The following is a 16,653-nucleotide window of genomic DNA, read 5'->3' as shown; positions in this document are numbered from 1 at the left end:
CACTCACAGAGCACACTCTCATAAAGCGCAGAAAAGCCGCTCGAGTGTTGAATGTAAGAAATGTGTCCACAGGTCTGTGCCCACTATCTGCCCGCTCTGTTACACGATCAAAGAAGCTTATGAACGTAAGTCTCGTGCCCGCCAGAGAGCGCTCACGCTTGCTAACACAAACCTTCCCCCGGGTCCCGCCTGTGCGTTTAAGTGTTATCACGAAACACAGGGCGTTAATAAAACGCTCCCCATCTACTATGATCGGGGCGTCAGATACAGTTGTAAGTCTCGTGCCCGCGTGCGCGCGCTCACGCTTACAGAGAGCTCTCCCGCCCAGAGCGCTGCTCGCGCGTCAAAGTGTGGCAAAAGTATGTTCCCCATCCCTTATGATCGGGACATCTCACATAAGTCAGCCGGTCTCGGCTGTCAGCGAGCGGCCATTGCCCAAAACCGAGAGCGCGCGCGCCGCGCTCTCGGCTCCGGTTCAGTTTCACAAGCCCGCAAATGGCGGCGGTCTGAACCCGGAGGCCATTCGCCCCCTGGCGGCTCACATAGCTGCGTGGGAAACTATCCCAGGGATTTCAGAATGGGTGTTGAGCACAATAAAGCAGGGCTATGCACTTCAATTCGTTCGCCGTCCTCCGCGCTTTCAAGCCCGGACCGCGACGATAGTGAATGCGGAAGTAGCACACCTACTTCACGCAGAAATAGCAAAGCTGCTGTGCAAAGGGGCTATAGAAAAGGTGCCGCCTTCTCTGAGCGAGTCAGGCTTTTACAGCCGATATTTTCTCGTACCCAAGAAGGACGGAGCCTTCAGACCTATCCTAGATCTGAGATATTTGAACAAAGTGCTTGTAAAAAGACCGTTCAAAATGCTTACGACCAGAAAAATCCTCGCGCACGTTCGCCCAAGGGACTGGTTTATTTCTCTAGATCTGAAGGATGCCTATTTTCAGATTCAGATAGTACCCCGTCACAGGCAATTTTTGAGATTCGCCTTCGACGGTCAGGCATATCAATACACCGTCCTGCCGTTCGGCCTGTCCCTAGCACCCCGTACATTTACAAAGTGCATGGACGCGGAGCTCGCCCCCCTGAGAAGTCAGGGGCTGCGCATAATGAACTATCTGGACGATTGGCTGATATTTGCACAGTCAGAGACAGAACTACTATCTCACAGAACAGTGCTTCTCAGTCATCTGGAAAGCTTGGGTCTCACGGTCAACTGGACCAAGAGCTCATTACTGCCCAGCCAGTCAATTTCCTTTTTAGGAATAGAACTGGACTCGGTGACCATGACGGCTCGTTTATCGACACAGCGGGCGCCGTGTTCGCCACCTAGCCGCATCTTTCCAGAAGGGCAGCTTTCTCCCTTTGAAAACATTTCAAAGGATGTTGGGCTGTATGGCATCAGCTGCAGCGGTGCTCCAGCTGGGCCTACTGCGCATGCGCCCGCTCCAACGCTGGTTGAACGCTCGCGCGCCTCGCCGAGCCTGGGTGTCTGGCGGCCAGAAAATCAGAGTGACTCAGACCTGCATAACAGCTCTGCAGCCCTGGTTAGTGGCCGATTGGTACCAGCATGGAGTAATGATGGGAACCATCTCTTATCGGAAGGTCATCTCGACAGACGCGTCCAACTCGGGTTGGGGCGCGCTGTTCGAGGGCAGACCGGCCTTTGGCCAGTGGTCAGACCAGGAGAAGGGTTTTCACATAAACTGTCTGGAAATGATAGCGGTCGAGAACGCGCTGAAGTGCTTCCTCCCGTTTATACAGGACCAGCATGTTCTTGTCCGCTCGGACAACACATCTGTGGTATCCTATGTAAACCGTCAGGGCGGTGTCAGATCCAGAAATCTCTGCAATCTGACGGAACGCCTCCTTATTTGGTCACAGACGAACCTGCGCTCGCTGAGGGCGGCGCATGTGCCTGGCCATTTGAACGACGGCCCAGACAGACTGTCCCGGGACAATGTTCCCCCAGGTGAATGGTCCCTGCACCCCCAAACGGTCCAGAAACTGTGGCGCCTATTCGGCAGAGCGGAAGTCGACCTGTTTGCGTCAAAAGACAACGCTCAATGCCCGATGTTCTTCTCGAAGGACGAGGACGCGCTGGCCCAGGTTTGGCCCAGCCTCCCGCTATATGCTTTCCCTCCGGTCTCTCTGTTGCCACAGGTGATCAAGAGGATCAGGGAAACGCGCCACTCGGTGCTCCTCATAGCCCCGCGTTGGGAGAATCAGACTTGGTTCCCGGAACTGGCACGGCTGTCACATACAGCTCCGTGGCCGATTCCGGTGAGGGCAGATCTCCTCTCTCAAGCTCGCGGCACAATCTGGCATCCCCATCCAGAGCGCTGGTCTCTGCATGCATGGTTGATCAACGGGTACTCGTTGCCCTGCCAGAAGGAGTGATGAACACGATCACGCAGTCTAGAGCCCCTTCCACGAGAAGGCTCTACGCGTCTCAATGGTCGGTGTTCTCTGGATGGTGCACCGACAGAGGTCTGGACCCGCGGACATGCGGGGTGGCGCATCTGCTCACTTTCCTACAAGAGCTGTTGGATAAGGGAAGATCCCCATCCACGCTCAAAGTTTACGTGGCGGCCGTAGCAGCATTCGCGGAATCGACGCACGGCCAGTCACTGGGAAGACATGAGTTGGTCATCCGCTTCCTTAGAGGAGCTAGAAGGATGAATCCGCCGCGCCCCCCGTCGGTTCCCATGTGGGATCTTTCACTGGTCCTCGAGGCCCTGAAAGCTTTTCCATTTGAACCACTAGACTCCGTGGAGTTGAAATATCTATCACTAAAAGCCGTTTTTCTGACTGCACTGTCGTCAGTAAAACGTGTAGGGGGTCTGCACGCGCTGTCTGTCAGCGCGTCGTGTCTTGAGTTCGGACCAAATGACTCTAAAGTCATCCTCAGACCTAGACATGGTTATGTCCCTAAAGTGATGGGCACTCCATTCAGAGCGCAAGTTATTTCGCTGTCAGCTCTCCCAGCATCTGACAGCGAAAGTGATGTGAATCTCCTCTGCCCTGTCAGAGCGCTGAGGTTTTACATTACGCGCTCCGCCTCCTTCAGGCGTTCGGAACAGCTTTTCGTTTCGTTTGGTGGGCGCGCCAAGGGGCTTGCCTCCTCGAAACAGAGCCTGTCCAGATGGATAGTGGACGCTATAGCGGCAGCTTACGCGTCAAAAGGCCTGCAATGCCCTCTGGGCATCAGGGCTCATTCCACGAGAGGCGTGGCCTCGTCGTGGGCATGGTCCAGTGGAATTTCTATCCATGACATATGTGTAGCGGCGGGCTGGAGCTCCCCGTCTACCTTTGTCAGGTTTTATAACCTAGAAGTTCCTGCCTTGCAGGCTAAACTGTTGTCAGTCTGAAAAGAGGTGTATTCTGCCCAGATCTCCTGCTCAGATCACGTTCATGACTCAGCTCTCCTGGTTGAGCTGCACTAAGTAGGGTATGTGCCATATGACTATACAGACCGGCGCGCTGCTCTGTATTCCCTATGTGTGCTTATGTACAAGTGATGGCCCGCGTGGCTGGCCACCTTATTTTTTCCACTTATGGGGTTCCCCTTAAGCTCGGGGTCTCATGTGGATGCTTGGCGTGCACGGCGTTGACAAAGTGTTCCCGTAGCGTAAGCTAAACTTACGCAATACGAGAGAACCTCTCGTAAGAGAACGATACTCGGTTACTAACGTAACCTCGGTTCTCTCTAGAGAGGGAACGAGTATTGCGTAACCGGCCGTGCTCACGCCACGAGCGACTTCGCTTCAGTCGTCAAAAAAACAGAGAATTTAGCCTACAGCCCCTATTTTATACGCTAAGCCACGCCTATCTGGTGGGCTGTGACGCTATAAAGGCGCGGGCGCCCTTCATTGGGCGTGACGTCACGCCGGGCGCACTGGTAGGCTGCAGCAGTTGCCCGCAGGGCAGCCAATGAGCACGCGAGATGGCCTGCTCTAGGTCTGCTAGCTGCTGCACTGCGTTGACAAGTTATACAAAATTAAGGATAATTTTTTGGCTTCACTATCTCGAGAAGATGAATCTTTCCCGTAGCATAAGCTAAACTTACGCAATACTCGTTCCCTCTCTAGAGAGAACCAAGGTTACGTTAGTAACCAAGTATCGTTTTATCTAACGCAGTACATGTACTTTTGTAATTTATTTTTTAAAGATAATACATATAGAATAGAAGATAAAGTGATAGTATTAATAGATCAGGTGCTGCCGAAAAAGATGTGTCTTCAGCCATTTCTTGAAAATGGCCTCAGACTCAGCAGCTCTGGTTGAGTCAGGCAGGTCATTCAGACAGCATGGAACAGACCAGGAAAAGGTCAGAGAAAGAGATTGTGTGCCTTTGAGATTGCACCACAAGATCTGAATCTCAATTAGCATCCTTTACTTTGGGGACATAAGTAAAATAAGGAAATGCAATAGAGCAGATAACATTTTAGCTGTCAAATGACACAAAGCATTCTACAGTATCCATCATCAGTAAATGACAATAAATAGCTATGATATCAAAACCTCTTTGTTAGGCTGGTCTGTTTGTGTCTAAGCATATATGATTTGGTGTGTAGTGTGTTTGACTGGGTGCAATCATTTACTATAAGATTAAGATTTTTGAGTCACAAAGCAGCAAGAAAACAAATCTACAAAAGCATAAATACATATTCCACTTTGCTGAAAAACGTAATTGCCCTTATATAGTTTGCTTACCGTAAATGCTGTATCAGCTCAGGACAACTCTAAATAACAATGAGACAAAATCACAATAAAGTAAGACCACAGGGCATAAACAAACTGCTTTATTATTCTATTCGCAATAACCACAAGTCTTCCTCACCACAGGGTTTTCACCATGGTGGGCCACTTTGACATCCACAAGCTTTCCTGCTTTATCCAAATGCACCTCAACGTAAAACATATCTGAGGTGATATAGCACTCAGTACGTGAGGGGCTCAGATGAGATCCCAACCTGCAGGCACACAGCACGAGAACAAAAGAAAGACCAAATATACCTTTTAGCAAAGTTGTGAAGTTAGGTCAAGTAAAATCAAGTAGAAAATATAGCTGAATTCCCTAGGAGGAGTATATCAAATTTTATAGCATACGTTTCTAAACAACCCTAAATAGCCGACTTCCTGTTGGGTTGGTGTATAACTTAAAGCACGAAAGTTGTTCAGCTCGTTGAAATCTATATGTGTACCAAGTTTCATATAATTACAGGCAAGCATGTTTGACATATGGACAAGTGTTCGGCGACGTTCCAGGGGGCGCTGTCGAGCCCCCCTGCCACGCCCTAGTACCAGCTTCAGCCAGGGCCTAATGGCCGTGGGCTCTGACCCGTGTGCAAAGTTTCAAGAGTTTGAGCATGTTAAGAGCCACAAAAGTGGCAAAAACCTAGAAGATTTTTTTTTTTGCTGCAAGCAGCAATGACAGGCCCAAGCCGGTGGCACAGCCACCCCAGTGCCTTTACCCTAAAGGCACCGGGGTGGCGATGCCACCATCTTGGGCCTGTCATCGTTGCTCACAGCTATATATTTATTATTTAAAAAAATATTATAATTATATAAATATATTAGTCAAAAGTATATTAGCATTATATATTAGTCATTATATATTAGTCATTAGTCAAAAGTCTTGTGGACACATATTTAGTATGTGTTTTGTGGCCTTATTTCAGACACTTTAAGTTTTAGTTTTTTCAATAACCATGCATAAACAATATTCTCTCAAAAATGCAAACATGTACATACATCTTGCTCACATATTATGGTAGCCCTGTTTGTGCTAAATAGAGTGTAATTATACCTTTGCAATTAATATGTTTATAAGCAACTGAAAAAAGCACAAATGTCAGGGCATGTCAAAACTTCTCAAGGACCCCAAACACACCCTAGACCTCAGAGGGTTAAACTTCAAAAGATAAAACGGTAAAACTCTTCATATTATTTCCAATGATTCCAAATTATTGTTCATTTAATTCCACAAACAATCGCAAACAAAAAGGTGGAAATCCATGTTTTGATTTATTCTAATTAATCGATTAAGGTTTGATTGGCAGATTTAGTCACACAAACAGCACAAGTGGCTTGTGAAGAAACACAGACTGGGTGTATGACCATTTCATATAAGCAGAATATTGCTGTGAAGATCGCTAAACTCCAGGGCATGTTTGTTTTGCTTCCCAGTGATTCCACAGTGTAGAGCGAGTGAGCTTATGGTTACCAGATTACATAAATTAAGTAAAACACTGGGCAAAAACATTTAAGAGAAAAGCTCTGTTTGGGGGATTAAAGTTCTTTACATCTGGCAGCCACAAACATAAACGCTAGTAGGAACTTGTTACCATTGCAAGATAGCCAGATAAAAAAAGCGGAATATTTTTTCAGGATAAATAATGGGTGGGACAATAACGAACCAACTGTAAAAAAAAGTGGATTTAAGGTTAGAAAGAATGAAGATGTCAGAATGCCAATCTGTCAATTAAGTCCAAAGCAAGATGCAACCCATAGCAACAAGTTATGGCAATGAAATCTCAGTCTAACAGCAGATAAAAATAAACAAAGTAAATTACTTGAGTGATTTGTTTCAAAAGTGCGCATCAAAAATCCTAAACATGAAGCTCGCACATGTGTGATGCGCCAGAACAGACATTACTGGTTCTCTTGCATCATGCATATTACATCATGCATATCAGCTTAAAGGAGAACTCCGGGCAATTTTTAAGTTAATCTTGATCATTATACCTTTGTGAGTAATGTCTATAGAAAAAAAACCGAACCGGATTGGTGCTTGCAACACGGAGCTGTTCCCGCAAATGCCCAGAGCTCACAATCAGCTAAAACGGCAGTTATGGGGGCATATACATGAGTGTCTTTGTGCCTCATAACAGACACAAAATGCAATTAAAATGTCTGTCCAACATGAACAGGGCCCTTACATGTGAACAAGATGCATTAACCAAATTCACCAAAATAGTGTTTTAGATGGCTAGCTGTAGTCTCGCGCTGAAGTCCCGTGGGAACTCAGTTGTAGCCGGAAAAAAGTAAACCGTGTGCACGTGGGAGGAGCGTAGTGTGTGAAGAGTGATGATCGGAGTTGGTCACAAGTGAAGAAGAAATGGTTCGCGTTTGTGTTGTTCCGAATTGTGGCAACAGAATGCGAAAATACAAGAACTTAAATTTTAATCGCCTTCCTTTCCATGGCCTCGAGATTCTGCAGTTCTGGCTAGTTGTACTTCAACTTGATGTGCAAACTCCCATACAAGTACTGCGCTAAAGATTACCGCATTTTCAGCGAACACTTTGACAAGGATGACTACACAGACACAACACAGTGGGGCCGGTTGAAGAAAAAAGCCATTCCGTGGACGAAGACGGGTGCAACCACTGTGGAGGTAATGTAAACTTTATTTATCCTTCCATTTGGGCACACGGCTTGAGGAGAGATGTGCAGTAATGTGTTTTTGTAGTCTTATTTGCAAAACTTTAATTATTTCACTAGCTTCTATGTCTTCAATTATATTTATATATATATATATATATATATATATATATATATATATATATAATAAACTCCCACCTGCACACTGCTATTTACCTTTTTCCGGCTACAACTGAGTTCCCACGGGACTTCAGCGTGAGACTACAGCTAGCCGTCTAAAACACTATTTAGGTGAATTTAAACAATGGCTAAGTTGCTAAACGCATCTTGTTCACATGTAAGGGCCCTTTTCATGTTGGGCAGACATTTTAATTGCATTTTGTGTCTGTTATGAGGCACAAAGACACTCTTTATGTATATGCCCCCATAACTGCCGTTTTAGCTGAGTGGGATCTCTGGGCATTTGCGGGAACAGCTCCGTGTTGCAAGCATCAATCCGTTTTTTTTTTCTTTTCTATAGACATAACTCACAAAGTAATAACAATCAAGATTAACTTAAAATGCCCGGAGTTCTCCTTTAAGACATCCCTAGTAATTACTATTTCAAAAGAAGTACCTACTTAGAGAGAATCCGACTTTATACACAGTCCATGTATCACTCTTCCAAATCAAAAACTTATATTCCAGTTCCTTAGTAAATAAGCCTTTGAATTTTCATCTGACTCGTTTCGCCTATTTGAACAATGTATATCTTAATGGTCCAGTGGTAGAATTTTCGCCAACCGTGTCAGAGGTTTTGGGTTCTAACCCGCAATCGTATTTTTTTTTTTTACTCGTATAGTTTTTTTTTATCATCAACACCGATTATGTTCATCAGTGGTTGTATATCAAGCTGTGACACGTTTTTGTGCATTATGTTTTGTGATTTCACCAGAACGAATAGAGAGTACACTAGCAGTGTTGTGCCTGAATGCGTTCATTGAACAATATCATGAACTCGTTCATAGGGCTGCACGATTAATCGTTAAAAGATCGCAATCTCGATTCAACCCCCCCATGCGATCTTAATCCTGCATTTCTACGATTCTGCCAATGATATTCAACGAGATAACGCGCTAAGGGTGGAATGGATCGCAGAAGAAGAGACGAAAACCGGGACTCGCACGTTATCTGTGCGCACAGCCCCCAGCCACACACACTCGAACCGCACAGAGAGAGAGAGAGAGAGTGAGAGAGAGAGAGAGAGAGAGAGAGAGAGAGAGAGAGAGAGAGAGAGAGAGAGAGAGAGAGAGAGAGAGAGACGCATGTCAGACAGCGCTCGAATACAGAATAGATTCCTCTTTCGCGTTTCCTTGCCCTTGAACGGACACAAACACAAAATTGTCAAAATACCTGTCTAAATGGACGTCTCAACTATTCTCTCGTTTATGTCATAAGTGAACAGTTGAGAAAGAAATGTATGTTTGTCATTTTTTTCCAGTCTGTGCAGTCGGTCTTAAAGTGACAGCACACAATATATGTACATACACCGTTTTCTGTGTTATTGATATTAACCCATAAGAACCCGCTGTGACAAACACTGGTGATTATCTGGAAAGGTCTTTTTAAAGTATTATACCTCACTTTCAACCCAGGAAGTCCCTAAGGGACATTTAAGGAACACCCAGGTTCAGTCATGTGACAATGTGTGCGTTTTTGTTGCCAAGGTAACATTTCCAAAATGGTGGCCTGTCTGGTGTGCACATGTTGCAGTGTCAGCAATTTTTTAATACACTTTTTTTTGTTATTAAAAGGTATGTTTCAACCAATGCAACAATTCTAATGTTTTAATAACATATCCTAGATTACACTTGACCTGATTTTAAAACATGTCTTGTACAAATTGATATAAAACAAGTTTTGAAAATGTTGTGGTGACATGTGTCACATCGGGCTTTTAACCTTAAAACAGTAGGTGGAATTCTGATGTGACGTATGTGTCACATTAAGAATAATGGTAATGAGCTGCTCAAATAATTTAGCTGATTCAATTATTTTAGTGTTATATATATTCTGCTGCTCAATTCAAACCATATTTTAACATATGTAAACAAAAAAATGTCAAATTATTAACATTGTTAAAGGGTAACTAAACACCTTGTCAGAGCCTGACTCCACCCACTTGCAATATTGGAAAAAGCTGTAAATGTGGGCGGAGCCCAGCAGGGGGGGGGGGGGGGGGCGTGCACCTGAGACACATCTCTCTGTAGGCAAGGGTGTGGTTAGCTGGTACCCTCTGACGTCACAGGGCACCACAACAATTTTTTTAATAGACTTGAAAATTACGTTGGCATTAGTGGAATTGCATTGTTCAAATCGTATATATCTTACTGGTATTAATTTGAAGCAGTAAATGAAGACGTGTCATATCGATCACAAGTTTAGAATGGAGTAGGGGTGCTCCAATTGATTGGCTACCGATCGCTATCAGCATGACATGTAGGAGCACCGTCTCAATCTCTGTCCGGAGTTCTGACGATTTGTGCGACCCCCACAGTTTTTACTACAGCATCATATTCATGTGGTTTGAGGCTTTATTAACGTCCATACCTACCCCTACCCAAAACCTATCCCCCATTTTCCACAATGAAATTCAGGCCCTGAATTAATGTCTGTAAAAATCCTTATTGAAGCATCCCTATAAATAATTCTACATGATAAAAAGAAGGCTTAAAATAGATAGGTATCGGCATAGACTTCCTGCGATCGAAGTCATCTTCTCCAAAAATCCTGATCGGAGAACCCCTAGTATGGAGTACCACAAGGCTCAGTACTAGGACCATTGTTTTTCAGCCTGTACATGCTACCCTTGGGAGATACCTAGAGGAAGCATGACGTTAGTTTTCACTGTTACGCTGATGATACTCAGGTCTATTATATTTCTTCTCACCCCGACGAAACCTACCAATTGAATGCATAGTTGATATAAAATGCAATGCAGAATACATAGTTGATATAAAAAAATTGGATGATTAGTTATTTTTCTACAATTTCATTCTGAAAAAAAACAGAGGTTTTAATTATTGGACCAAAACCTCAAAACGTAATAACCAAGAATACTGTCTAACACTTGATGGCTGCTCTGTCAAGTCTCCATTGTCAGTTAGGAACCTGGGTGTGCTCTTTGATACCAATCTTTCATTTGAAAGCCACATTTCTAGAATCTGTAAAATCACATTGTTCCATCCTAAAAATATATCTAAATTACAACATACGCTCTCAATGAAAAATGCAGAAAAACTAGTTCATGCGTTTATGACCTCAAGACTAGATTATTGTAATGCTATACTGGGCGGTTGCCCTGATCGCTTTAGCTGCTGCATTTTGGACTAGCTTGAGTTTGAGTTCTTACTAGAACCAGGAAGTATGACTATATTAGCCCAGTCCTGTCAACACTGCATTGGCTCCCTATTAAACATTGCATACATTTTAAAATCTTGCTAATTACTTACAAAGCACTAAATGGTTTAGCTCCTCAGTACTTGAGAGAGCATTTAATGCATTACAGTACTTCACGTTTATTGTGATCTCAAAATTCTGGCCAGTTAATAATACCTAGAATATCAAAATTAACTGCAAGTGGTAGATCCTTTTCCTATTCAGCACCCAAACTCTGGAACAGTCTTCCTAGCCTTGTTCAGACACACTCCGTCAGTTTAAATCTAGAATAAAAACATCTCTTTAACATGGCATACACATAACACATCACATTTATATAATTCAAATCCATTTAAGCCATTTAAGCATTTAACGCTGCATAAATTAGGTCAACCAGAACAGGGAACACTTCCCATAACACCCAATGTACTTGTTCCATAGTAAGAAATATACCATCTACCATCAGTTTCAAAGTTTATCCCAAGGTTACACCAGATAGTCGGATCCTGTCTATACTGGAGTGATGAATCCGATCTTCAGGCAAAAGGAACTGGATGAAATATTTGAATGCCACCGATCCACAATCTGATTTCTGACTTCTGATGCAGCCTGAATCATAACCACGCCGTGTTCTTTCATTGGCCAGAGGAGGACTGGTCCCCCGACTAAGCCTGGTTTCTCCCCCAAAAAAAATTCTAACTAATGGAGTTTGGGTTCCTTGCCACTGTTGCCTTTGGCTTGCTTACTTTGAGAACACCTAATATTTAACAATATTATTGATTTGACTGCACTGGTACTATTGAATGAGAACTGAACTGAGCTGAGCTGGAAGATGACATCACTGTTTTCTGCAGAACTGCTTTAAAGATGAAATGAACTAATTTGATAATTGATGGTCTTTACAATACAACTGAACTGAACTGACTTCTACTGAACAATGACACTATTTTCTTTTAAAGCTGCTGTACAGCTCAACTGTTTGCATCATTCAATAATTTTCCTGTTATCAGCAGCATTTTTTTTTCATACAAAAACTTTCATGGGTCCCAGAATATTGTGTTGTATGAATATATAAACAGTCAATAAATCAAAAGAAAGAACAAAGCCTCTGCTTAAAAAACAACAGCAAACATGTATTCTAGTTTAATTTGTTTATATATATATATATATATATATATATATATATATATATATATATATATATATATATATATATATATATATATTAGGGGTGTAACGATACACAAAACTGACGGTTCGGTTTTCCCACGGTTTTGATGTCTCGGTTCGGTTTGGTTTAGAAAGCTAAAAAAAAATTTAAACAGTGGTTTAATGAAAAAATTGTGTCTTTGTCTTTAAATTAATTCAATTACAATTAAACGTTTTGCAAGGATTAAAAATCTGCTAATGCTGTAAACTATATAGGGAGCACATTACTATAACATTTAAGGTTAACAACAGAGCCTAAATTCAGATGCTATTTATTTTTTAGATATAATAATCAACACCCAACACATTGTATGAAAACATGTAAACTGAACATAAGGCAGTTTTTGCATTAACTTTACTCTAATTTGTTATTGAAATATAATAATTTACACAGTTGCTTTCATTTTCATGAAAGATATTTTAAACGTACATTAAATAATCAAGATATAATTAACAGGTTAAGTAAAATATAATATATAGGATAATATAGTGTATTTATTTAGCTCAAGAGTTAATTTCTCTAGGAACCAACAAGTTGTGGACACTGAATAACTTGCCTGCTGAGGTAAATATAATGCCAGTGACAAGCTGTGCAGTTTTATTGACGTCTTTACGCTGCTGAAACACTGATGAGCGATTACATGAGTTATGATGCCTTTCAGTAAGTATACTGTATTTTTCAACATACCTTCAGGTGTCCATTCATGTTTATTCTGTAACTGAGGAAGAGATGATCGCGTTTACTTGCGCTCCGCGCTGCCACTTGAAATGAGGAGCTAGTACAGTGATCGCCTGATATCTCGGCGCATCTTCGCTCCTGCTGGCAGCTATCTGGTCCCTGTGGTCGGTAAACTGGATGAGCGTCTTGCTGTGCGCCACCGCCGACTGCGTCTACGCGGAGTGAACCCTGGTTATCTTCAGCCGCTGAGCAGGATAGCTTCGGCAGCAAACCGCGTCCAGGCTTCAACCAGGTGTGCACTTGTCAATGCAAGATCCGTGATGAACAAGTCATTTATTCTAAAGGACTTCTTTAATACGCATTCATTGGATTTATTCTTTATTACGGAAACATGGATTAATCTGGGTGAGTCCACTGCCTTCTCGGAACTGCTACCTCCCGAGTGTACTTTTATTAATACACCGCGTACGACTGGACGTGGAGGAGGTATTGCCACAATACTAAAGAGTCACTTACATTGTAAGCCATTGTCGATGGCTTTTACTTCATTTGAGCTAAGTTGCTTTGAACTGGGTGCGCGAAATCCTGTTTTGTGCGCGGTGATATACCGGCCGCCAAAGCATAATCATGACTTTATAAAGGACTTTTCAGATTTCATTGCAGTTGTAAGGACGAATTATGATAAGATTTTAATTGTTGGTGATTTTAATGTACACGTCTGCTGCCCTTCAAAGGCTATGGCGAAAGAGTTTTTAAATTTGATTGATGGTTTTAATTTAACTCAACATGTTGCAGGATCCACACAAATACATGGGCATTTACTGGATCTTGTACTGTCCTATGGGTTGCCTATTGATAATGTATTAGTGTCTGATGCTATTTTTTCGGATCATTGTCCTGTCATGTTTGATTTTGTTTTTAACGAGCTAGTTAAAACATCCGCTCCCGTGCGTTATGGCCGCACTCTGAAGCCCGACACTTCCTTGTGTTTTTCTTCTCTTTTTGCTACACATGTACATGCAAACGGCGACTCCGCTGCCTTAGACACAGAGCAACTAAGTAATGTTTTTTTGTCCACCTGTTCTGAGGTCCTGGACACTGTAGCTCCAATTAGAGCTATGCGCCCTAGACCAAAGCCAGAGCCATGGCACTGTGAAGCCATACGCGCAGCCAGACGAGAGTGTAGAAGGGCAGAGCGCCGGTGGAAAAAGGATGGGCTTCAGGTGTTTTATCAGATTTTACAGGAGAGTTGGAGAAAATATCAAAAAATTGTTAAAGCTAAACAAACACAATATTTTTCAGAAATAGTTTCTCAAAATGCAAACAATCCACGTGTTCTTTTTAAAATCATTGGGTCTGTATTGAACCCTCCACAATCCACCTCTAGTGAATTTTCACCTGATATCTGTGAGACATTTTTGGAATTTTTTAATAGTAAGGTTTCAAATATCAGAGCCAATATATCACCCTCTTTTCTTAACTTCTCTGTAAACATGCATTGCTCTGGTATTTTCTGTCAGTTTGAGCTAGTTTCACTACCATCTCTTACAAAGATCGTTTCTCAAATTAAACCCTCCACATCCCTTATGGACCCTGTCCCTTCACGCCTTTTTAAGGATGTGTGGGAAACGATTGGCTCTCATGTTGAAGAAATTATAAATAGTAGTCTGTCTTCTGGAGTTGTGCCTGCATTTTGTAAAAAAGCAGTGATTGAACCACTAATTAAGAAAGCTGGACTTGATTCCACAAATGTTTCAAATTATCGCCCTATTTCAAAACTTCCTTTTTTATCAAAAATTTTGGAAAAATGTGTATTGATGCAGTTACAGTCTTTTTTGGAAGCACATGGCACTTTAGATGTTTTTCAGTCAGGTTTTAAAGCATTTCATAGCACTGAGTCTGCACTTTTAAAGGTTTTAAATGACCTGTTTTTAATGACAGATTCTGGTGATTCAGCCATTTTAGTGCTTTTAGATCTCACTGCTGCTTTTGACACAGTCGACCACACAATTCTTTTATCTCGTATGGAAAACTGTGTGGGAGTCAGGGGGATTGCCCTAAAATGGTTTCAGTCTTATTTTTTCGGGAGATGCTACTTTGTTAAAACGGGCGACTTTACCTCATCAACTTTGCCTCTTAACTGTGGGGTCCCTCAGGGATCAATTCTTGGTCCTATTCTTTTTGCTATTTACCTCCTTCCACTGGGACAAATTTTTAAAAAACATGGCATCTCTTATCATCTTTATGCTGATGACTGCCAAATTTATTTGCCAATCAGAAAGCATGAAGGCAGCTCCCTGACACCTCTACTGGACTGTTTAAACGATGTCAAAGCGTGGTTAGCACAAAATTTTTTAAAACTAAATGAGAGTAAAACTGAGATCATTTATTTTGGCCCCACAAACCCCATGATAGATTTGGGCCGCCTAAACGACTTTGTGCATCCTGTGATAACTAATCTGGGGGTTAAAATAGACAGTGATTTTAAATTTGATAAACAAATAAATGCGGTTGTGAAATCTAGTTTTTATCATCTTCGCCTTTTAGCTAAAGTTAAACCGTTTTTGTCTTTTAACAGTTTTGAACAAGCTACACATGCTTTTATTTCTTCTCGATTAGACTACTGTAATGCACTCTATACCGGTATAAATCATAACACACTTTCACGCTTACAGTTAGTCCAAAATTCTGCAGCACGACTTTTAACAGGAACCAAAAAGCGCACACACATAACTCCAATTCTCGCCTCATTGCACTGGCTTCCTGTTCGTTTTAGGATTGATTTTAAGATTTTATTGTTTGTTTTTAAAGCTGTAAATGGACTGGCCCCAACATATATTGCGGACCTCATTCAAATTTATGCGCCAGCGAGGTCACTGAGGTCGGAGGGCCAGCTCCAGCTCGCGGTTCCCAAGACAAGACTGAAAACTCGAGGGGACAGGGCCTTTTCTGTGGTGGGACCAAAACTTTGGAACGCGCTGCCCCTCCATGTTAGAACTGCTTCGACAGTTGAGAGTTTTAAGTCTCGTCTAAAGACACATTTTTATTCCTTGGCTTTTAACACCCTGTGAGTTGTGTGGTCCTCTGATGTCTTTTATTGTTTTATTGTTTTAAATATATTTTAGGATTGAGATGTTCTTAATTTCGTAATTTTGTTTTTATTGTATGTAATTTGATCTGTATGTTCGAATCTTCTGTGCAGCACTTTGGAAACTTTCTGTTTATAAAATGTGCTATAGAAATAAAGTGGATTGGATTGGATTGGATCTCACGCCACATCAGAGAGCACCAAAACGGCATTTATTGTTTGATTTTTGTGATCAAATAGTCAGAATTTGAAGATTACACCTTGCTTATTATCGAAAGTAACAAAACACGGAGCTTGCTATTTGGTGTTAATGGTGGTTAGACTACAAAACTGAATTCCTTGTGTACACATTCCAGGTCCAATGAGCCGGGCTGGGCGGGGCCGGGCAAGCATGGGGCGGGGCGGGGCGTGTTCGGTTCGCCATGAGAGTATCGCGATATATATATATATATATATATATATATATATTATTTTTTTTTTTTTTTTTTTTTTTTTATATTTTCACTTGAACGTGGGTAAGTTTCATTGCAACAATATTTCAAATAAAAAGCTGATAAAATCGCAATTTTAGCATTTTAGAGTCTCCTCTAAATAAAATAACATGCAGGGCTGGATTGGTAGTCGGGCGTACCAGGCATTTTCCCGATGGGCCGATGCACTTTGGGGCCGAAATTTTTTTGTTGCCATGGACATGCATTGGTTTGCCATCTGAATTGACAGGCCAAAGAATGAGAAACCTCCCCCTCCCTCCCCCATATTAGGCGCTTTTTTTTCATTTTATTGGAGTGCATGTGAAACTGAAAAAGGCAAATACCTGCACAGCGCTGCCACTGACAAACGTGCACTGCATTTCTGCTGCTCTATGAAGTGATA

The 16,653-nt window shown here is 42.3% G+C and overlaps 1 protein-coding gene across 2 annotated transcripts in view; it reads right to left on the bottom strand.

Moving 5' to 3' along the window:
* Window positions 1-16,653, bottom strand: part of LOC143710236 (mediator of RNA polymerase II transcription subunit 1-like) — a 194,409-nt gene that overhangs the window by 103,773 nt on the left and 73,983 nt on the right. For both annotated transcript variants that reach the window (XM_077201241.1, XM_077201240.1), the window contains 2 exons: window positions 4,844-4,976; window positions 4,717-4,745 (listed from right to left, as the gene is read on the bottom strand). In XM_077201241.1, the coding sequence (XP_077057356.1) occupies window positions 4,717-4,745; window positions 4,844-4,976 (162 nt within the window). The remainder of the gene's footprint in view (window positions 1-4,716; window positions 4,746-4,843; window positions 4,977-16,653) is intronic.

This window comes from Siphateles boraxobius, unplaced genomic scaffold (assembly GCF_051911475.1).
Source record: "Siphateles boraxobius isolate OS27281-9 unplaced genomic scaffold, OSU_SipBor_1 46, whole genome shotgun sequence".
Lineage (NCBI taxonomy): Eukaryota > Metazoa > Chordata > Actinopteri > Cypriniformes > Leuciscidae > Siphateles > Siphateles boraxobius.
Note: the sequence above shows the minus strand (reverse complement) of the source record. Positions and strands in the feature narration are given on the sequence as shown.